At 43.2% G+C, this 22,577-nt stretch overlaps 1 protein-coding gene across 4 annotated transcripts in view; it reads left to right on the top strand.

Annotated features, from left to right (window-relative positions):
• The window catches only part of robo1 (roundabout, axon guidance receptor, homolog 1 (Drosophila)), a 385,111-nt gene that overhangs the window by 319,238 nt on the left and 43,296 nt on the right, over window positions 1–22,577 (top strand). For all 4 annotated transcript variants that reach the window (XM_032502141.1, XM_032502159.1, XM_032502149.1 and 1 more), the window contains 13 exons: window positions 1,429–1,586; window positions 6,175–6,295; window positions 7,812–7,950; window positions 8,119–8,246; window positions 13,050–13,058; window positions 13,980–14,104; window positions 14,306–14,477; window positions 16,112–16,317; window positions 18,161–18,242; window positions 19,487–19,655; window positions 19,748–19,914; window positions 20,331–20,452; window positions 22,176–22,407. In XM_032502141.1, coding sequence (XP_032358032.1) covers window positions 1,429–1,586; window positions 6,175–6,295; window positions 7,812–7,950; window positions 8,119–8,246; window positions 13,050–13,058; window positions 13,980–14,104; window positions 14,306–14,477; window positions 16,112–16,317; window positions 18,161–18,242; window positions 19,487–19,655; window positions 19,748–19,914; window positions 20,331–20,452; window positions 22,176–22,407 — 1,830 coding nt within the window. The remainder of the gene's footprint in view (window positions 1–1,428; window positions 1,587–6,174; window positions 6,296–7,811; window positions 7,951–8,118; window positions 8,247–13,049; window positions 13,059–13,979; window positions 14,105–14,305; window positions 14,478–16,111; window positions 16,318–18,160; window positions 18,243–19,486; window positions 19,656–19,747; window positions 19,915–20,330; window positions 20,453–22,175; window positions 22,408–22,577) is intronic.

Below are 22,577 nucleotides of genomic sequence, written 5' to 3'. Positions count from 1 at the left end.
TTAGTCAAGAATTTGTTGGCTGTCAGTAGGTGAGGGGTCCTGGAGTGAGCCTAACTTTGATCTGTGACTGAGATGCCTTTAGAGCAAGCTGAGGAGCGTGAGACAATAGGCGGAAACAGCTCGGTTTTATCCCCAAAACACAGACACAAGCATGCATTCACTGCATTCATTACTTTTCCATACATACCAAAGGGATAACAATGCACTTACTGCGCCGGCCATCCATACTGTGTGTGTGGCCTGAATTTCAGCTTGAAATTTACAAGCACTATAGATATGTTTTTATATGTATGTGCAGTAAAGCTGGGGAAATGATTACTGGCACACTGTCTGCAGAAGGGAGCTGGTGGCTTTTTCATTACTTTCTCCCCTCTCAATAAAACTCCAGTTTACCTTTAACGCCGGAGATGCGGACTCCAGAGATATGTTGTTCCTCTGCCTCTGATATGCATTGATCTGCTTTGTTGCTTATACTCATTAATGATACTGATGTGATATTCTGATAAGGCGGGCAAGCAAGGACTAATGATTTTAGATGAGGCAGGTTTTGTCATTTTGCATTCCGCCCCAATTTTTAATCAGAATTGCTCCGTTCATCTCTTTAGTATCGAATTTGTACCAACGAAGTAGACCTAGGAAGCTGTGGATCGCCTATGTCGAATAATGAATATCATGGCAGTGTCATCTTTTTTACAGCGCCTCTACCAGGGAAAATCAATGCAAATAAGAAGTGTATCCTAGCAAAGCAATGCTGCAATGGTGGATTGGATCTAGTGTAGATTTTCATCTATGTGAATATAACATGGGTGTATAAGTGCGGGGGGTGTAAATATGGACTGTCAGGGAGAGATGAAGATGCGATGATTGAGAGGTGATCATCATGTGTGTGTGTGTGTGTGTGTGTGTGTGTGTGTGTGTGTGTGTGTGTGTGTGTGTGTGTGTGTGTGCAATCATATGAATGTGGGGTTCGGTCTACAAAGATGAAGGTCATTGCTTTTAGACATGCTGGACAAATATGTATTCATCATTGCTGGTGTAAAGCTTATTGACAGTAAGGTTATCATGGGAGAAAGCTAGAAATCAAATAGGAACTGTATACCCCTTGTACATACAGTAGCCTATACTATACAGATCTTTTTTTATTTAGTCATTTTTATATCCTATGATACACTTGGTGGGATTGTTGCTGTTTTCATGGTGCAGTAAATCAATATGCGTGCCTTATATTTTGTTATCTGCGCGGAACTAATTATGTGTCTCAAAACAGCTCGGCTGTTTTACTAGCTGCCTTCGGCTGTATGAATGTAGCAACAGCTTAAAGTGACATGCTTTTTTTAAACTATCTGCTTCTTTAACTGGTTCCCCAACGCAGGATATATTGACATTGTGTTAATTATTTCTCTTCCTCTTCTTTCTGTTTTCTCTCAGTTCTACGTGATGACTTCAGACAAAACCCTGCCGATGTGATCGTGGCAGCCGGAGAGCCGGCGGTCCTAGAGTGTCAACCTCCACGCGGACATCCTGAACCCACCATATCGTGGAAAAAAGATGGAATAAACATTGACGACCGAGATGAGAGAATCACTGTAAGACTCTAAGTACCTTAAGCATTGTTATTTCTGACGCGTAGGCTAATCTATTGATGCCTGAAGACTGCTTTGTGTATAAGGATGATGTGTTTGAATGTATGAGATAGAACAACCCAGTGATGCAGGTCACGTCATTACCACCACTTCAGTGTTTGTTGAAAGATTGATTTGCTTGCCTCATTATTCCCATATAGCAATTACCCAACCCAAAGCAGCCCATTTCAGTGACTACAACCTTTAATGACTGGGGTAGATAGAATCAGTCAGCACCAGTGCATTGATTGGGGATGGCCTGCTGATGAAATCAGCTCGGAGAAGCGTAGATCTGGAGGGAGAAATGAGCTGACAGGAATCAAAGAGGAGAAAGTTGTACTCAGCAGCAGCGCCTGCAGAATCCAAACAACGCTTTGCATGTGATTTACAACCAAAGCACCAGTTATTTAGCTTTAATTAAAACAACAGCACAGCCGTCACTGCAGGATCAATCAGTTCATCATTCTTGCTTACCAAAGGTATCCTACCTCAAACCGTCTCAGCCAAACACAACTTTGTGTCCATAGTCGTTTCCCTTGAGCAGGAAGAGACGTTTTAGTTTTGTTTGATTTTACTGATTGGATGTGTGCTTTAAGGAAGTACAGTAAAGGCTCTGACTCAGCACTTAGCTAACGCAGGTAGTAATGAGGAAGTAGTTAGCTGTGGGTCTGGATCCAATCTTCCCAAACTGACTGGTGGGGTTTTAAGGGTTTGGCTAGACATTTTGCAGTTGTTGAGCAGTCAAATAGTTTGGCCTTCAAGTGTTGACGATCTTTACAGTACAGTCATGGACATTCAGATCTTCCCCAGATAATAAAGTACATTAAAGTACATTTATTACAGTACATGTAATAAAGTTACATTCATTATGCCTGTAGCTTTGTGCTCAATTCATTTTTATTACTCAGCAAGTTGAAACAGTGATTTATCGCTGTTGTCAGCCTTAAACGGAGGACTGTACATGACTGAACACTGTTGTGCTCGGTGAGGGCCAGTTGAGGTTGTCTGCATTGAGCCCTGATCGCAACTCATAAACAGTGTGAGTATTCTTCGTCTCTATTTTCCCAGCTGCGCAGGCAGAAGATTTGGAGTCCGTGTGTGTCCGCTGAGCACCATAATTGAAAGAAACAAGCGCATAATCTAGTTTAAAGTGAATCAAATCATATCTATTCCGGAGGGAAGTCAGTTACTGATAAGCACGAAACTGCTACGCCTAATATGTGAACTCTTGTGGCCTTTGGATTTACTGTTTGTATTGTGTTTTCTACACATTTGGATCATGTATTTACTGTATTCACACCTTACTACTTATTTGTGCCCACTGTTGCACTATAGATGGTATCTTAGGCCAAATGCAACATAAACTTACCATTAAGACAATTAATGATGATCTATTTGAAATAAAATATTATTTTACTTTTCAGTTTTGTTCGTTAACGGCTAACTACCTATCTGTAGAGTGAAAGAGGTACTTTGAGGACAAAGCAGCCCAGGTTTAACTCAGTATTACGCATAGCGCCCACATGGCCTCGTATTTATATTTAACCTTGACAAATACAACACACACATACATTTGTTGTTTATGAATCATTTCTGTAGTAGGTTCCATCCTAGCCCGTGTATATGTGATTTTGTGCTGAATGAAAATCGTTGGAGTAAATCTTGTGAACACTGCGGCTGTAACACAGGCTAAATGGCTTAGAGTTGTGTCCTTGTAGCCGGCAGCAGTGTTGGGCCTTCTGAGGAACTAAAAACAGGGTCCGGTAGATTTATCAAAGCTGTGTGGACCAGCTGGTGTTGCTCACTATAAACTTCCTGTCAAGCACAAAACCTCACAGAGTGAGTGTTCCCAAATGACCACTTTGAAAGTAGCGCTAGACATTGTGTATGTCTATCTAAGTATGTGTAATCAACTTTTGTGACAGATGGGAGTCTACACGGTTGCCTGTGGACACCCATGTTAACAGATCAAGTTGTATTACAAATAGGACAATCATGGGGCGATGGCCATAGTTTGTTTATGGTACTGTTAATTTGATACGAGTGAATATAGGACGGTAGAGAAGGGAGCAGAGGCTGGGATCTTTATAATGTGATGAACAGCTGAGCTCTTCAAAGCCCCCCTCCAACCCCCCCTCTCTCATCCAGCCTGCATTGTTGTGTTTGGTTCAGTTCATTCCTCCCACCATGCAACATGCTGGAACGTGCAGTCTCCTTGGTGATCACTGGGGATCAGAGCGAGGTCCCAGACCATTTTCTCTCTCTACTGCACTTTACTGGGATGGGCCGGCTTGGCTTTGGTGGCTGCAGCATAAAGAGGGAATGAACTTCAGAGAGAGGCAGACACAGCAGAAGGAACCCTTCTGGTTTTCTATCTATGTTAGTCAGCTGTGTGTGTGAACACCAATGAAATGCTGTGTGCCATCTCGCATATATTCATGGCTTCATGTGGGGCGGTTGTGAAAGGTTTCCCACTGAGCCATAAAGAGTGAGGCAGGGCTATTACCCTGTAATACTGCTCTAACACCAGCAGCAGCTGGCCACATTCTTCCCAACTTTGTCAAACAGGTCTTTCACCAACAATGAGTAAAGGATAAATAAACAGCAACAGGAAAAATGCCAATATTAAAGACTAGACCATTGTCTGCTGAGAGCAAGAGTTTGTTGGCCACATCATAAACGGCCCGAATGCTGCACATTGTCTTCCTTCTTTTGTGCAATAGTTGTGGCTAATTATCAGCCTGGAAAATGAATGGCTTTGTGAAAACCCACAGAGAGCATGCTGAAAAGAGAGTCTCTCCCCCCCCCCCCCCCCCCATTATCAGCATAGCCAAATGACATGAGACAAAAGGCAACAGGATAGAGCCATCTTCCTGTAATGCAGGGATAATGGTCAGATTGTTGGGGCTTTCAGCAGCCTGTGTGCATTGCTGTGTTGTGTGGAGAGGATATGCATGCAGAGAAAAAGAGCACCGCTGCTGCATTCATTTACTTGCACTCAGAGTCCCTGCTGCTCTGGCACTCCAAATATGCCTGTGGAGAATGGGAAACTGCCACAGACGCACAGAGGTACGAATATGGATAGAGTGGATGGGGCCTTAAGTGGATCCTCATGTCAATGCCCTGTGGACCCAATAGTACACCCCCCCATCTCTGCTCTGTGGTCTGCCCTGACCTTGGGCCTTTGTGAGTGTCACAGTGTTTTAACTGTTAAGCCTTTCCTCAAACAAACAGTAACATAATGATACTTCAAACCCCACCAGCACCATGGGGTGCCCTAAATAAGCCAGCCGTCCACAGCCTCTTCAAGTTCCTTTGCCCTCCTGCTTTACCATGAATATTAAACAGGGGTAAATGACTGAGGAATCCTTCAGAACCAGAAGAATGTGTGCGGTTGCAAAGTTGTCCTTCAGGAATAACACTTACTATTACAACTGTACAGTATAAAAAGTAAAATCCATAAATACACCGTTTAAAGTTTGTCATGTGCAAGTGATGAAAACTTGACTACAGAGTACAGTGACGTAGACTTACTGAGACGGATCCTAGCTCGCAAGTGAACACACATGTAGGAGGGCTTGAGTTTAACATGGCAGTCACGCATTTGCAATATTGTGTGTCAAGCTCTCTGTCAGTGGTACTCTAATGAGGCTATTGATTACATGCTTGCAGGTGGTGGTCCTGGTCTTGCAAGCTGATGTGTGCATTTAAAACCTTAAGCCTCCATCAAGGCAAAAGAGATCATTGGTGCACCATGCTATTGTCTGTCTCAGCGCTGACTGGCATGGTTGTGAGCTGAGAGAAGGGCTAAGGGGCCTGTGCTGGGGCCGGGGCTGTCTTTCTGACTGCCTGAGAACAAAGCATCTCCTCTGGCCTGTAATCAAAGCCCTGGGAAATAACAGACATGACATTCACCTGGACAAACACACATTCACTACTGGCTGTGTGTGCCGTTTATGTGTGCTTGTATGTATGTTCTCTTGCTCGCACTTGTATTTGTATGCGCACACAGAGAAAAAAAATCCAAGAAACCTATTCTTTAAAACATTCCCCACAATAATAGACAAAGCTGTCCTGAAGGTCTTTGAGGTGACTGGAAAAAGTGCTCGCAGTCCCGCAGTGCCTCATGTGTTCCCTCGGGGACCTGCGGCTCTGTTGGATTGGGAAAGTGTTCTTTGGCTCAGCTTACCCTGAGGAGGTTCAGGCCGACGGATAGTGATTTAGACCTCAAGTGGAAGCTGAGTAGGAAACAGCAAAACAGCCTAGAGACAGAGTAGTCCAGTTTGTCTTTGTAAGCTCAGAGCAAAAGCCCAATAGAAAAAAATGCTCTTTAGCACCAAGCCATTATGTGTTTGTGAGTACATTACATTATTGTGTTGTAATGGCCTTTGGGTCAGTAAGTGCTCACAGGCATTCTTTAATGCAATCAGGAAATGTTTTGTAATCTTTGAGCTATGCTGTTTTCTGTTTTCTCTGTCAGCCACAGACCCCAAGTGTCTTTCAGACTTTAATTTTGCTGTTTTTCCTTTTACCTTCTCTGTTATTCCCTCAGATACGCGGGGGGAAGCTGATGATCACAAATGCCCGGAAGAGCGATGCTGGGAAGTACGTGTGCGTCGGCACCAACATGGTCGGAGAACGTGAAAGTGAAATAGCTGAACTTACAGTGCTTGGTAATAAATCTTTTTCTCTCTATTATAGTATTTTAATCGGTTGTCTACTTTACTCCCCATGCGCATCCAACCCTACACACACACACACACACACACACACACACACACACACACACACACACAGTGCATTTCACTCATCTTTGTGGGGACCTGTCATTGACATAATACTTTTCCCTAGCCCCTTTACCCTAACCTTAACCATCACAACTTAATGCCTAACCTTGCCCCTTACCCTCACCCTCACCATAACCTAATTCTAACCTTAATCCTCAAACCAAGTCTTAACCCTCAAACAGCCCTTTAAAGTGGTGGGGTCCAACCTTTTGGCCCCACAAAGCTGTCCGGACCCCACAAGTATATTGTATTCTCGGTTTTTGTACCCCACAAATGTAGTTAAACGAGAACATGCACACACACATCCATACACATTTTCTGTTTGTCTGCAGTGAGAAACCGAATCCAGATGTTAAGCTATGATTGTCTATCTCCCAGGGAACTAAATGGTGTCACTGACCTTTATCAGATAGACTGTGAGAGGATCTCCAATCTCACACTTAACTAGGAATCCCACCCTGGGCCAGGCAGCTTCTCCCCTGTGACCAGCGGCTGCACCCTATTTCATCATGAGAGACCTCTGAACCCAATACTCTCTGGTGTCCCAAGCAGAGAGCATGTCCAGACTCTTGATATTTTATCACCAGCATTTTTTTTTCTACTTCCTCCACCTCCTTTCCTCAGTGATCTGACAGAAGGAACAATGTGTTAGCTCGTAGCCTTTGTGTTTGTCCATATGAGTGAGTATCGTAACCCAGAAACTCTGGTTAATCATTAACCACCCTGGCTAGTTTTGGGGATGAATCTTGATGGAAGGGAGCATCAGGAAACATCTAGAGAATGTAAAATCTAAACATAGGAAGTGCTGTGGTGAGCCTGTAGTGTTTGATTAGATGACCAGAGAGAGTCAGAGCCGGACTTGAGGGTGATGGGGTTAACAAGAAGACACAAGAGGTTAGGCTTTCTGTGTCAGGTCTTGTTCAGAGTCCTGTTCTCAAGGAATTTAGTCTAGTAACGAGTAATTAAAACCATATACATGTACCACAAAGTAGTAACTTTTTCCTGCCCTTAAGTTTTGTTTTGTTTGACTTATGTGCACTGTCTAGTCTATATAGTCTAGACTTTATTTTTGCTGTATTTAACCTTTGTGGTTAACCATGATTTGGCTATGACCTTGTTATTTTTTGTCTGCATGAAAACAAAATTAAATTATTTCACAATATTTCATCATTTCTATTCCAGGACCTAAAACTTAACTTCTGAATGGGTTTTTCCACTGGGCTTCATGTACGTTTCCCATCTAATTTCAAACTTAGCACTAAAGCCTCACTAAAAAGAACAAAACCAAGATTAATTGAGGGAATCAAAGCAACAGATGTATTGACTTTCAGTTAATGGAAGCCTTATGCCAGTACGTTCTGTGCTCTGACTTTAAACGTGTGTGCTGTTTTAATCTGTGCAGAGCGTCCCAGCTTTGTGCGTCGCCCAGGCAGCCAAGTGGTGTTAGTGGACCAAAGTGTAGAGTTCAGGTGTGAGGCCCGTGGTGACCCAGTTCCCACCGTCCGCTGGAGGAAAGACGATGGCGACCTGCCCAAAGGAAGGTATGACTCATCAACTGGTACCCTTTCATCACACAATACCTTTCTCCTGCACCCTTTCCCTCTCTTTGTTTGATCCATGTCACCAGCTGACACATGTTGAGTCTCTGTGGATATAAAGCTTATGTGTACATGGCAACATTTGATACATGGATACCTGTTTTAATCCAGATATGAGATTCGTGAGGACCACACCCTGAAGATCCGTCGCCTGACCTCGGCTGATGTTGGCTCCTACACCTGTGTGGTAGAGAACATGGTGGGCAAGGCGGAGGCATCGGCCACGCTCACCGTCCACGGTAAGATGGAATAGACGTCCGACAGTTTCACACTGTTCAGTCGGCCAGATATTTTGTTTACAGACCCTTGGACACCTGTTTTAAATTCCTTTGCATTTGGGGTCATTGTGCAGCTTGATTCAAATGCAATTTAGCCCAGCCACATTGCAATGTGTAGTACCACACGGTCATCACTTTCAACTATTCTCTCTCAATTAGCCGATTGATTTCTAATAAAAAGAAACGCAAAAATCCATAACAGCTGTAGTGTTGTCCACATGGGAGCTCAACAGCAATCAATTTCATTTGCCCTATACAAGTGGCATTTCTCCAGAGGCCTGTCTTCCTTCATGTTTTAGGACATACAGTACTATTTGTGAACCTATGGGATATCTGTGCGTCTCCTGTGGCCCTCTCCATTGGAAGTCTTATTAACACAGTTGGAATATCAAGCAGCCGGTCACAGAGTGTGAACATTCAGAAAGAAACCATTCAGAGGAACTGGGGGCTGGGATCACCCCTAAACCCTCCTGAGAGTCAGAGGAACACAGGGGCCATTTAATGCCAAGCTAATGGGAATGTTGGGAATCGTGTGAGAGAAGAAGGGAGGGATGGAGGAGGAGGCTCAGTTCATGGGAGACGGGGATTGGATGGAAGGACAGTGATTACGTTGGTGGCGGCTCGCCAGTGATGCAGAACGGGTTGGGAATTGGCGCTGGGGGTGATGGTGGTGAAGAGGATGGCGGGGGAGAGAGGTTTTGTGGTGAGGTCAGTCATATTAATGTCACTCCCAGCAGTCAACACAGCAGAGATATAAAGAGACAAGGTGATTTTATTCCTCTGCCAACCCCCACCCGCGAAGACAGACACTTCATCTTCACATGTCTACCCTTTGCAATTATTTCTTGATTTTCTCCACCATACCTCATTCTTAAGATTAGTTTCAGGAGTAAGATAAGGCAGACTTGCCAATACACCCATCAATATATCTACTTCTCTTATTGCCTTTTCCACTCTTTCCCTCTCCCTGATGAAAGCTTAGTTAATGAAAGAGAACATCATTGATGCACTGGTTCAATAAGCTGTTCTCCTGGCTTAGTATTGTATTCGAAATGCTGCAACATTGTCCTCAGTGGAAATAAAATGTCTTCACCTCAGGCCAATTCTCTGTTGACTGCATGCAGAAGCAAGGCACTAGCCCTCTTTTTCTTTTTTCTTTTCTTTTTACACATTATGCCTTTCAACCCCTTGTGTTATGAGAGTTAGAGAGGACTGCAACAAAGTAAAGCACTTTTATTAATTAATTACACTTCAGCAATGAAGAACCTCTGTCATACAATTAGGGGGCAGATTTTGATGCTTTCTTAGAGTGAAAGATCAGGTGAGGGCATAACATGAATAATAGCAATCCTTGTTTTAACCCCATGGTTAGAGCGGACTGATGCCTAAACCTCCAAGCTTACAAAGTTCCTAGAAACCATTTCTGTCTACTCTTCCGATCCCCGAGCTTCATCCAGCCCAGGACATGAGGAGGCCAGGGAGGCTGTGGGCACTGAGTAGTCCTGCTAATTAAAGACAAGCAGGCCACAGTCCCATGCCCGGAAATGACATGCTTCTAATTACAGATGCGGGGACAGGAAAGGAAAGAAAGGCCGTGTAATTGTAGGTCTAAACAGGCCAAAGTAGTGAAACAATGTATAGGTAGTAAGATGTTGCTGTAGCACTGAGGACAACAGTAATGTGGGGGGCAGGATTTTAGTCTGTGGGTTTAGTGGGCAATGCTGTTGCTTGTACATCAAGAGTAAAAGTATGGCAAGATTGCTCAGCCACTGCAGAAGAATAACTATGCAGCTGAATAATATCATTTCTGTGGTAGTGAGCCATTGCCAGAAAGTAATACACCACAAAATGGATATTCTGATATGTAAGGCCAGAGTGTAATTATTGTAAATTCTTTTTTTTAAGTGGTTTGTCTACTAAATCTGCTGTGATGTGTTAATAGATGATTAAACCAACTGAGTTAAGATTTGATTTTCATTCAGAAAAAAAGGTTAAATATAGAAATTGTTCCTGCAGTGTCATTTTGCAATTTGTTCATCATTACAATATGGTAGGCTGCACAATTTGGGGAAAAATACGAATCACGATTTTTTTTTTTTAAAGCTTAGAATAAATATCAAGATTCTCTGCCACGATTTGTTTGGACCATGACTAAACAAAACAAATTGGCAGTACCAAACATAGATTTGTTTTGGCACCTATAGTACATTGCGCATCACCACAAGCCTGTAAACATGGAGGCTTCAGTGAAGTGAAGGGAGAGCATTGCAGCGCTCGGGAGCACTTCAACACCTATTTTATACAGTCTATGTTTAAAATTCACAGGAGAAAGTAATAGCATTTGTTATGCAGTCGGCTCGTAAAATTAAATGAGAATCAAAGTCATAAAAAAGAAAAAAAAAAGATAATTTAAAATAAAAAAATCTAAGTTATTTAAAAATTCAATCGTGAACGGTGAATAGAGATTGCGACTTTATAACGAATAATCGTGCAGTACTACAATATTGTGTGTGAAAATGATATTAAAAAATATAACAAGACACAATTTTGAAGACATTCAAAGCTAATCCCTTTAAGGAGCTGGACAGTTTAGGAGAAGAATCCAGCTCTGTGTGGACAGAGGGGGAGTTTCACACCTTCCATGGTCAGATTGTCAGTGAACAACGTCGACATTGTGGAAGTGGTGCCCGGGGCTATTTTTCTTTCAAAGTGCTCTGCTCTCGTTACTAACCTAATCAGTGAATTACTGTCTTACACACGTGTTTGACAGTCTACTACACCTCCTTTGGACTTATAAATATGTCAAGTAAAATATTTCATTGATTGATGGAAGAAACGCATAATTGGCCAAGTCACCAGGCGTATTTATAGTTTCATCGTAAAATCATTAATCTAAGCCACATGAGAGTGTAGCAGTGAGATGGGCTGTTCAGCTATTAAGGCTGCATAGGGTGTGCGTACATGTGAGAGTATGTTTTAAAGATTTAAGAATCAGACAAAGGCATTCTGATCTGGGTCTGGTGTGGTTAGATAATGTCTATGCAGTATTTTGTTAATTAATCTTCAGCAGTGGACTTCCACCAAAGGAATGTAAATATATTGTTTCAGACTGCATTGGACAGAATTCCAAAAATCAACGTGTTATTTTTTTCTCAGATGGTTAAGTTTGCCGTTAGCAGTGATTTATGTGTAGCAAGGTCTTGAATGGAATGGTAGTCCCCAGAGCAGCGTTGCTAATAACCCATGTAAAGGGTCTGGAAGGAGACTTGGAACTGGTGCCAAAAGAGAGCGAGTGAGAGCAACTTTTCTGTCAGCCGACTGTGTGCTGTTACAGCCATGATAAATACCAAATCCCTGTTGGGTGCACATATAGAATGGATACATTGTATTGTATCTATCTCTGTATCATCTCTGCATTTGATTTATCTTAACCCTCGAATAGGCGCTCATTGTGTATAACTCATTATCACGGACACTGGTTCTTACTTGTGAGACTTGTCATACTTGTGAGAACCACATTTTAGTTGACATACAAAATCTCAGAGGAAAGATCATTTAAAGCATGCTACAGACCTTCCAATGGGAGATACGATTAATCATGCTAAATCCTCCGCATGCAGACTTACTACTAGGGTTGATGTCAGGCCAGCTGAACAGCAGTACTGGTCAAATCCCCATTAATATCTCTGCTGTGGTCTTTGGTGTACAGCCTGCCTCCTATTGGGCTGGAGGCCACCCTGCTCTGATCAGATGTTTGATAGAGACTCCTTTCTGCGCTGTGAGCTAGCGGAAAGTCCACAACAAAGAAGACTGGTCCGATTTAAGACTCACCTCTCCCTCTAGGCCCACAACTGTGATCACAGCAGCATGGGAGAGGTAGGGTTACCTAATTAAAGGCTTAGACACACATGAATGCATGTGTGTAGGTGTTGTAGGGGGTTTGTGTATCTGTGGGAGTGTAGGTTCTCATGGTTGTGTGCATCTGGAGCCTCTTGCACACGGATAGCGGTGAGCGTCTTCTTCTGGGAGCGTTTGATGCTAGTCTTATCTGCATTTTAAAGGCCAGCAGGGGGGAGAGGGAGGGGCTGGTCATTACTCTGACGGACGGCGTTTATGTTTCCGTGGGAGCCGTTGAGGCAGACAGATTAGATAAGGTGAGTGATTGGCCGGGGGAGATTTATGGCCAAAGAGTGACAGTTAACATTCACCTTGTGGTTTTATGAACCACGTCTACATTTGCAAGGCTGTGTTCGAGGGACTGTGATCCAGCTGCTCGTCAGGGTGCTCTAAACCTCATTAAGGGTACAGGGACATTCACCTTCACACAACGACTGGAAAGAAGGGAAAAAAGTAAACAAAGCGTTTTGTTTCCTAAACATAAAACATCTGTCTTGTGTGTTTCATATTGTCTGTTTTTTTGTCATTTTAATGTACTTAATCCAGAATTTTTCCAGTCCTTGAGTATGTCCCAAGACTAAAAAGGACTGTTGAATCTGATGTTTTTTTGTGTGTGTGTGCACATTTATAATGCATTCCTGATCACCCATGGGAATTATTCTTTGCTGTGTGTGTCATGTGGTCCCAAGGCTTCGAGTCGAGGGTGAAATATGACATGTCTTTTAATCATAGCATAATAACATGACTATTTGTTCCCATGTACATCACATTGTTATTTTTCTTATCTCTCCTCTTTATGTCACCCTGTTTATTATTTATGTATTCATCTTTGGGTTTTTTGTTGTTGTGTTTTTGTTTCCTTTTTAGTCATGTCTGGTAAGTTGAAATGTCACCCGTCACCTATTCACCGCCCTGACAGAGACAGGAAGCTGTCACAACCCCCCTCCATCCTCCTCCTCACTTCTCCACCCTCCAATCAGCACTCATGTTTCTGTTGTCATGGGCAACAGTGACAAAAGGACATTAATGGGTAAAAATATGCTCAGCTTGGGCCACCAAGGTAAAGGCGCATCATTTCATTCTATTATTTCCCTGTTTTTATGCATTACACCCCATCTTATCCATTGGACACATTACATCAGTATTTCAAATGACAGCTTGCCGATGTCCTTACTTTATTTAATACACTGCCCCTGTATAAAACAAGTTGAAATGTTTGCTGATTTATAATAGTAGAGTCCCTATTCTAGGACCTCTAGGTCCAGGGTGCGTGTCCTCACATAGATGGCCTATAGACCAGCGAGGCCTAGTGTCACCGCAGACCAGCATGGATAACCTTGGGCCAAGACAACAACTTTGTCTGAAATTTGTCATTAGGATGCATGGATACCGCATCCTGGTTGAGGCCTGTGCTATTGGAGGGTGTCGGCATGGACAGATGGCTGAAATTTATTCCCCATTTCCATGTAAATTTTAATGGTCCATGCCCTTGCCCATGCAAATGAGGTGGGCATGGGAGTAACCGTTATTTCTATTCATTACAACTATAGTATGCTTGCTTTTTGAATTTGATCAGCGTACTGGTTAATCTGCTGTGCACACACTGTGCACAGTTTTAAAAAGAGAGCCTGAATTCATCAGAACATATTTGAATGAAGGCACCATACACTAACTGCAGCCTTTTGTCTTTCATAAATAACCCAGACCAATTGTAACTGTAACATCATAATAACTATAATATACTTTGGTGTGTTTGTCTATTCAATGGATAACCCTTTCTCATGGCTGTCCTTCCAGTGCCCCCGGCATTTGTGGTTAGACCAAGGAACCAGGTGGTGGGGGTTGGCAGAACTGTCACCTTCCAGTGTGAGGCCACTGGAAACCCACAGCCAGCCATTTTCTGGCAGCGGGAAGGGAGTCAGGTAAACAAAACAAATATGACAAAGGTTTTCACTTCAAAACACACTTTATATGTTTGGAGATCATGCTAGCATACTCATGCAAAGCTTTGGAAATAACTATTTTGTAGGCATAGTTCACTTGATAGCTTGCATGCATGCAAATGCCAGTTTGGAGGGAAATCTTCTTATAGTCTGACTGTGATCTGTGTTCATCCCCTACAGAACCTGCTCTTCTCCTACCAACCTCCTCAACCCTCCAGCCGATTTTCTGTATCTCAGTCTGGGGACCTGACCATCACTGACGCTGAACGCTCAGACATGGGCTACTACAGCTGCCAGGCCATCAACACTGCTGGAAGTGTCCTCACCAAGGCTCTGCTAGAGATCACAGATGGTAAGCACCCTTCTTTTAAACACAGTTTCTGCATACAGCAAAGTCTCAGAGGGAATTGGAGGAACACTGAGAGAAAACTTGAGTGGATAAATATTGGTATTTCAGATCATCTTTGGCTCATGAGGCTAATGCTGTCCATCTGAAAAGCCGTGGTTGCGCCGTAAAGCATATTAATATCCGAATTGAGGTTTGTGAGGTTCGGTCTGGCCTGTTCAGTGTGTTCCTGTCAGGGGTAGAGACTCTCTGGTGCCTGTGCACCCAGACCGTGGCTCAGTATCTGGCTTCGATGGCTTCACACTGGCTAATGTGTCCTTCAGAATTCCATGGCTGGCTTGCTGCTGTCTACCATTGGAAGACTGTGGCTGTGTGGTGAGGTCTGGATTGGGTCCTCTAATTACTCTGCTAGCCAGTCCCTGTCAGCCTGGTGGACTAACCTTGGCTTCTTTTTCATCATTCCCACAGAGATCTGGGCAGCTATTATTTTGTCAATGACACACCTAGATCCATCCCTTCATTTACCAAATGTCCTTCTTCATTTCAGGGCCTACAATGGTATGCTCCATCTCGCACTCCTCTTCTCTCTCTCATTCCGCCATGCTCTCTGGATAATAATAACAGTTATTAAAGTGAGCAGGCCGCTCTGAGGCCACCACTTCTCCGCAGGCAGATCTGGTAATTACAGGTCATGCTGACAATGTTTTAGTAATTGCACCATCCCCGGCACAAAAGCAAAGACAAAGCGGCCAAGAGATTACACCGCAGCATGGGTCTGAGGATCTCTGCACACATATGTACATTATTATGTGTTGCCTTTACACTGGGTTAGGTATTAATTTGATTGCTCCTAACTGAATGTAAGTTGCTAGAAAATCAATGGGGCTGACCACAATGGTCATCAATAGTGCTGTAAATGATAATAATAACCAGAGGGAGGCAGACTACCTATAGCAGGAACATGATGAATCACACGCAGGAGAGACAAAATAAAAATGAAGAAATGATCGGCTGCATGTAATTAAAGTTTCTCCCGCATCTCTTCTCCCTTAGCCTCCTCTTCCCCTCTTTTCGCTGCACATGACTGCCTTTTTCCTTCTGTCAAATATATGCTTTCTGTCGATGTCTTTGTTATTGTGTGTACTGGTTGGACACCCAGGGCTCACATGCTGGGAGGCAGGGAGGAGTTTAAACGTCCTCATGCTGATAACATTGTCTGTTCTGGCTAGATGTGTTTTCATGCATTTTTCTCCCTTGTTTTGTGTTTTATGGCTGGGGGATGGGCCAGGGGATTGTTGGCCGCTAGCATTGATATGGGTAGTGCCAAGCGTCTGTTAGAGCTGTAACGAGAAGCCTGAAGTATCTGAGTTTCATTTTAATTACGCTGCTTTTATTTGGCTAAGTTCGACTCCTGCTGCTGAATGATTAGAAAATTGTTTCCAGTTCTTAAAATTGGATGTAATTCCTCTCCCACTACCTTTGCAGTTTTCTCATGCTTACATTGCTACATGCTGTTTGGCAGATCCTCGGCCTTTTGTGTGCTTTCTCACACAAGCTGAATGTAATTGTCTGAATCCGCTGTTCTTTCTGTCCCCGCGCCACAGTTTTTCTCCACATAATTGCTCATTCTCCTTCCACAGTCGTGTCAGACCGCCCGCCACCAGTTATTCAACAGGGCCCAACCAATCAGTCGGTAGCTGTAGATGGCACAGTGGTCCTTAACTGTGTGGCAACAGGGAACCCCACCCCCACCATCCTGTGGAGGAAGGATGGTGTCTTGGTGTCCACTCATGACTCCAGGGTCAAACAGCTGGACACGGGCGCGTTGCAGATACGCTATGCAAAGGTAAGACACCTGCTGCTCACATGTCCAAACATGCTTAGATCCCTTCTTAACATCAAGCAAAGTACACAGCACCCAGGACCGTTATGTGGCATTTGGAGTTCATTTGTAATTTGACTGTATGTATGCCTTGTATTTCTATTTCTATAGAAATAGACTTGTTTTTTTATTCAAGATTTTTTTTTTTATTAGGCTGCCTTTTATGTCTTAATCTGAATTCAAATAAACTTCAAAGTTGTCCATAATGTGCTGCGCTAACCCCCGCTGGTTGGTAAATAAAGCATGTGTTCGCTGCCAGCGCTCAGTGGGCTGTCAGTCAGTTGTCGCGGGTTTGAAATGGAGTCTGTGAAGTCGAACAGTCTGCAGTTCCTGTCAGTCAGCAAGCACTGTGTGTGTGTGTGTGTGTGTGTGTGTGTGTGTGTGTGTGTGTGTGTGTGTGTGTGTGTGTGTGTGTGTGTGTGTGTGTGTGTGTGTGAGATCAGATGGCAAGCTGCATGATGCTGGACACACTCTATGGGGGAGACAAGTAGGGGGTGCTGACGTGTCTTCCAGATGGAGGCGTCACAGGGTCAGAGTTCACGTCAGTTTGCGGTGTTCTGATGAATGCTGGCATGTCTTGTGGTGACAAGATTGCAGTATGATTGGGCCGCCGGTGTGTGGCAGGCAGAGGGGGATGCGTCTGAACCCCTCTCCTGCTGTAGCCAAGTAAACTCCGCAGGCACTTTGCATTAATGAATTTGTCATTTCTCCCTGACAACATTTTAATGAAGATGTTTTTGATGCGTGAGGTAATTTATTTTACTAATGTGGCCGTGTGAGTGTTATTGTTTTTGAGTGTTAATACAAAAAGATATATACACCTTGAGGGTCATTGGCCCGACAGCTTCACGCTCAGTTATTTAAACAATTCATCTCATTTTGTTCTTCTTTGTTTTGTTGACACTCCGTAGCCCTTAGCGCACTATGCATCACCAGCACATAACAACAGAATGATTTGTCTTACCTACAGACTTTGACTGCAGTTGGCAGAGTAGGCATCTTTTTAAAATGCAACAGTGTGAAAACACACTATACACTTTTACCAACAAGGTTATGTTTTGTTTATTAGCCTGTCAGGTAGCAGACATCTCAAAATCGCAACAGATTTCAATTAAAAGGCCATGAGCCAAGAAACAAATGATTTATTGTTGTTCTGGATCCAACATCCAGGTGTCAATCCAATCATTTTCTCTCAGTTCTATTTTCTCGTGGACTACAACACATTATTAAAAAACAACTTGAGCCTCAGAGAGACAGGTAAACTCTGAGTGCTTTTCGGTGTTGGGCAGTTCTGTATTAAATAAACTAATTTAAAATAAACTAAGTTACTAATGTAACTAATTATTACTACAGTATAGTTCATCAATGCATACTGCGCTCTAACGTTTCAGTTTTCCCAACTTCCTTTTTATATTTATAGGTGTATGAATAATCAATGTTGTGCCATATATCTTCAGTACAGCTTTTCACCACGTGTTGCATGCAGAGCAGTCGCTTCCATGTTTGGTACCCATGGGGATGGTAGAGGGAGAAAGAGATCTCCAATTAGTCTATGATCCTGTGAAAATGTTTTCCATTTGACTAGGAATGGTCTGCCACTTGGCCTTTGCAGCTGCTTTCCCCCAGTTTCTGCTATGAAAGAGGTGGTATTGAGATTATCAGGCAGTGACAGCTGCCTGCTACAGACTCCAGCAGAATGTCAATAAGCAGAGCAGTGATGGTGGGGACGAGATAGCAAGAGGCAGAAAGAGGGAACAAATTTGAATAGTTTCCATTTAACCAAATATCCCCCTCTACTCTCCTCCAGCTTGGTGACACTGGAACCTACACCTGCATCGCCTCCACACCCAGTGGAGAGGCCTCATGGAAAGCCTACTTAGAGGTCCACGGTAAGACTTATCCAATACTGAGGTTTAGTGTCCTCCAGTAGGAGTTTTCTAACGCATACAAATATTTAGCGCTGTCAAAATGAACGCGATTATAACAATTTAACGCAAATTCCTTTTAGCGCGATTATTTGACGCATGCGCGTTCTGTAAATCTGGTCCCTTGGCCCGATCCGTAGTTTGGGAAATCATTCAAGAAAGTGACGCTGCATTCGCCGGAGAAAGGAGTTTTTTTCGCGGTAATTATATTAATTACAGTTACCTCGGGGTCACAGCACATTATATTGACCCTCAGTGCGAACTTCAGTCGCATGCTTTGACTGTTAAGGAGATAGTGGACAGGCACTTTGTCAAGGTAGCCAGATACACTGAGCACACTGACCACTGATGGTGCACGCAACATGACACGAGCACGCGGCCAAGCCATGCCTTGGTTCGCGCGTAGCCTCCACCGAGCCATCACAGTTTCTCTCGTACTTTACTTGTTTCTTTTAGTTTATCTTTTGTATCACACTGTTTTGGTTCCACGTAGTAGAATGGGGTGTTTTTGTGAGCCTTTATTTCCCCACATGTGAGGTTAAACACTATTGCATTAGCTACATTGTTACATTTAGCTGACCAATGTACCTGTACAATACCCTGGAAATCCAGAGTTCTCGCGAGAGAACCTTTGTTTTGTGTTGAGGCGCTTACAAAAATGGGATGTTTAGTTAAATTTGTAGTTCACTACATTGTGTCATAGCCCATATACCATGTTGATAAGATGAATAAAACTTGAAAAATACCCCATTTAAAGTACATTTAAAATAAAAAAGCAAGTGGACAATCATGAGATTAATCTCGATTAAATACCATAAGAAAAGACAAAGAACGTTGAAAAAAGTGGCAAATGTTGAAAAAAACTACAAAAACGCAGGAAAAAGAATCAATAAAAACGTTCTTTTTTAAATGCTGAAAAAGTGACCAAAAAATCTGAAAAAGTGACAAACAAACATCAAAAACATTGATAAAAGTGACAAAAAACTGACTGAAACATAATTGAAAAAAACGTCAAAGTGACAAAAGAAATTTAAATAAAATTGACAAAAATGTTGAGTAAAGTGTAAAACAAAGTTGCAGGTTGACGGGAAGACAACACAAGGGTTAGGAGAGTGATATTTAAGGTTGGAGATTTTGCATGCTTTTTCTTTAAATAGCATTAAACTACATTCTCTCTGTTTCCTACCCTCTGTTTGTTCGACATTAAGAATTTGGAGTCCCAGTCCAGCCAAACAGACCTACTGACCCAAACCTGATCCCCAGTGCCCCTTCCAAACCTGAGGTAACTGACGTCACCCGCACCTCTGTCGCCCTTTCCTGGAAACCTAACCTTAACGCCGGAGCCACACCCACCTCCTATGTAATAGAGGCCTTCAGGTAAAACTAATCAGTAAAGATCAATAAACAAAATAACTGCATGGCTTAATACCATCTTTTTCATATGATTTTGTTCTGTTGTGTGTCCACAGTCATGCATCAGGGAGCAGCTGGCAGACCTTGGCAGAGCATGTGAAAACTGAGTCATTTGTACTGAAGGGCTTGAAGCCCAGTGCAGTCTACCTCTTCTTAGTACGGGCAGCTAATGCCTATGGGCTGAGTGATCCCAGTCCTATCACTGAAGCTGTGAAAACACAAGGTGAGTACTGCCTTCTTACCGATAGGAATTTGATATACAGTACAGCGGTGTTAGGATTTTTCTGTTTAAGACAAGATTTGGGTTTCAACTAACGATTATTGTCATTGTTGATTAATTAGTTGATTATTTCCTTCATTAATTGACTAGTATTTTGGTCTATAAAATAGAATTTTGGTCTCAGAAAATGGTGAAAAAAATCTATCACTAATTTCCAAAGCCCATGATCACGTCCTTAAATGTCTTGTTTTGTCCACAACTCAACAGTATTCAGTTTACTGTCACAGAGGAGTGAAGAAAGTAGAAAATATTGAATTTAAGAAGCTGGAATTGGAGAATTTGTTTTCATAAAAAGAACTCAAACTGATTATGAAAATAGTTTTGATTAATCTTTGCAGCTTGTGTGCTTTTGCATACAGATATCCCTCCCACCAGTCAGGGTGTGGACCATCGTCAGATCCAAAGGGAGTTGGGAGATGTGGTCATCCACCTGCACAACCCCACTATTCTCTCCTCCTCCTCTGTCAGGGTGCAGTGGACAGTGAGTATAATTCTCTCTACGAATGCTCTATTGTCACTTCTTTTTCGTTTACCAGCTGCAACCAGCTACGGATTGCCATATGGATCATTGCTATAGCTGGTCACCAAAGCTCCAAGGTTAGTTTAGTGATATGCCCATGGTCAATTTGTCAGGCCACTCAGCCGAGCGAATGCGCTAACGTCCTCGCCCCCTACAGGGTAAGGACACAGCAGAGAGCAGCCTGGAACACAGTCCAAGTGTTCTAAGTGTCCATCTGGCATGAGCCTGAAGTGGTCGATTGGCCAGAGACCAAAAATCTGCAGCTTCGCCCACAGTGGACCGCTCAACCGCCCAAAAGGCAGTGTACAGAGCCCAGCGTTCTGCAGGCCTTGTAGCACTGTATAGCAGTATGGGGCGTGCCAGCCTGTGCCCTCTCAGATTGAAAACACTTGACGCCTGTTAAAATAATACAAGTGAGAAGGAAGAGGCAGCCAACTCATGCTCTCAAGTGGAAATGGCTTACAGATGTTAAAACGGATAGGTGGGAGAGGAAGACGTAGAAGTAGGAGCTTATGGTGGTTTTTCTTTGCCGGTACAAGCTAAATATGAAGTACTAATGTCCATCTGCAATTGATCTGGTTAATAGATTATGAGACAATGTAGCTATACTGTCCACCTCACATAGTAGATATTAGTCTGTGCCATGGCTCACTGCAAGGTAAGAACAGTCCTTGTTTTGCCTTTTGACATACAGTAAGGCCACCCCAGCATTCCCAGGTATTATGAAGTGCCATAGTGAGTGATAAATGGGTGAGGAAATGTAAAAAAGGACACTGACATGTCAAGACTGATTTAAAATTACTGCCCAGTTATCCTGTCTCCTTGGAATGTTCCAAAAAACACATGACATGAGTGAGACTGACAGTATAGTTGAGCGCCATGGTTTCCTTGTTTTGCGCAGTAAAGTCTATTCCCGATGTGGAGTTTCTTGGTTTTACATTTTCCTTTGTGTTGTGGTAAATAGTTGCACAGTTTTCAAGCTAATGAAGACCACCTGAGCCGGCAGCACATTTTACGAGGGAGGGATAAAGAAATCACTAAAATCTTTACAAGCCAGTGCTGCTTGCCTTCCACAGGGAGTTGTTGCGATATTAGCATACGGGCTAGCAGTTATTCTTTTTCCCAGCCATGCTGGATCACAAAGTGGCATTAGTTATTCTCAGATTAAAATAACACAAGACAAAGTTCAAACAAATTTATCTGCTTTATTTAGCTACTACAGATGCTGTTAAACGTGCTGCATTCTTAACTTGTGGTACTCTGTATAAAGATCCACTTTCTCCCCCTCTTCCTTGACTCGGCAGCCAGTCAGTACACTGGAGAGCAGGGCAGGATGAGACAGGCTGTTCTGGGAGCCGGGGCCCTGTTTAACCAGCTCCAGACTTAGAGGAACCTCTGGCCAATGACCTCATACTGCGGTTTGCACAAATCGCTGCTGCTCCAAATGGCGCATAGACAGTCAAAAAGAAAGATGTAGATGTGGATGGATAAACAGAGGGGTGATGTGATGAGTTAGCACCCCGTTCCATCCAGCGAATGGCGTATCAGTTGCACAAATCCATGAGCTGTCCAGTAATGCTACCATCTATTACATTACTGTATAATTTCCCCCTGTGAACTGTGAAGCGTCTAATCAAGTCAAGCTGACCATCGTTTGTCTCTGTGTTACCGTGCCGTTCACAAGGTGGAGCAGCAGTCCCAGTACATCCAGGGCTACAAGGTGATGTATAGGCCTTCACCGGAGGGGCTGCAGAGGAGTGAATGGGCAGTGTTCGAGGTGCGCACCCCCGGGGAAGACAGCGCTGTTGTACCACAGCTCCGTAAGGGAGTCACATATGAATTCAAAGTCCGCCCCTTCTTCAATGAATTCCAGGGAACAGACAGCGATGTCAAAATTGGCAAGACGCTGGAGGAAGGTGGGGGCGATGTGAATGTGTGTGACTCTGTGCGTGCGTTTGTTGTTGTGCTTGCATGTGTGCATGCATGTTTTCATGTTTACACAATTTATACGCACAGCTTGCATGTGTGAGAGCATACAACAGCTGTTCACAGCAGGCAGTGAGGGCAGGATTATTGAATGTGGTGT

Source organism: Etheostoma spectabile, chromosome 3 (assembly GCF_008692095.1).
Source record: "Etheostoma spectabile isolate EspeVRDwgs_2016 chromosome 3, UIUC_Espe_1.0, whole genome shotgun sequence".
Classification (NCBI taxonomy): domain Eukaryota; kingdom Metazoa; phylum Chordata; class Actinopteri; order Perciformes; family Percidae; genus Etheostoma; species Etheostoma spectabile.
Note: the sequence above shows the minus strand (reverse complement) of the source record. Positions and strands in the feature narration are given on the sequence as shown.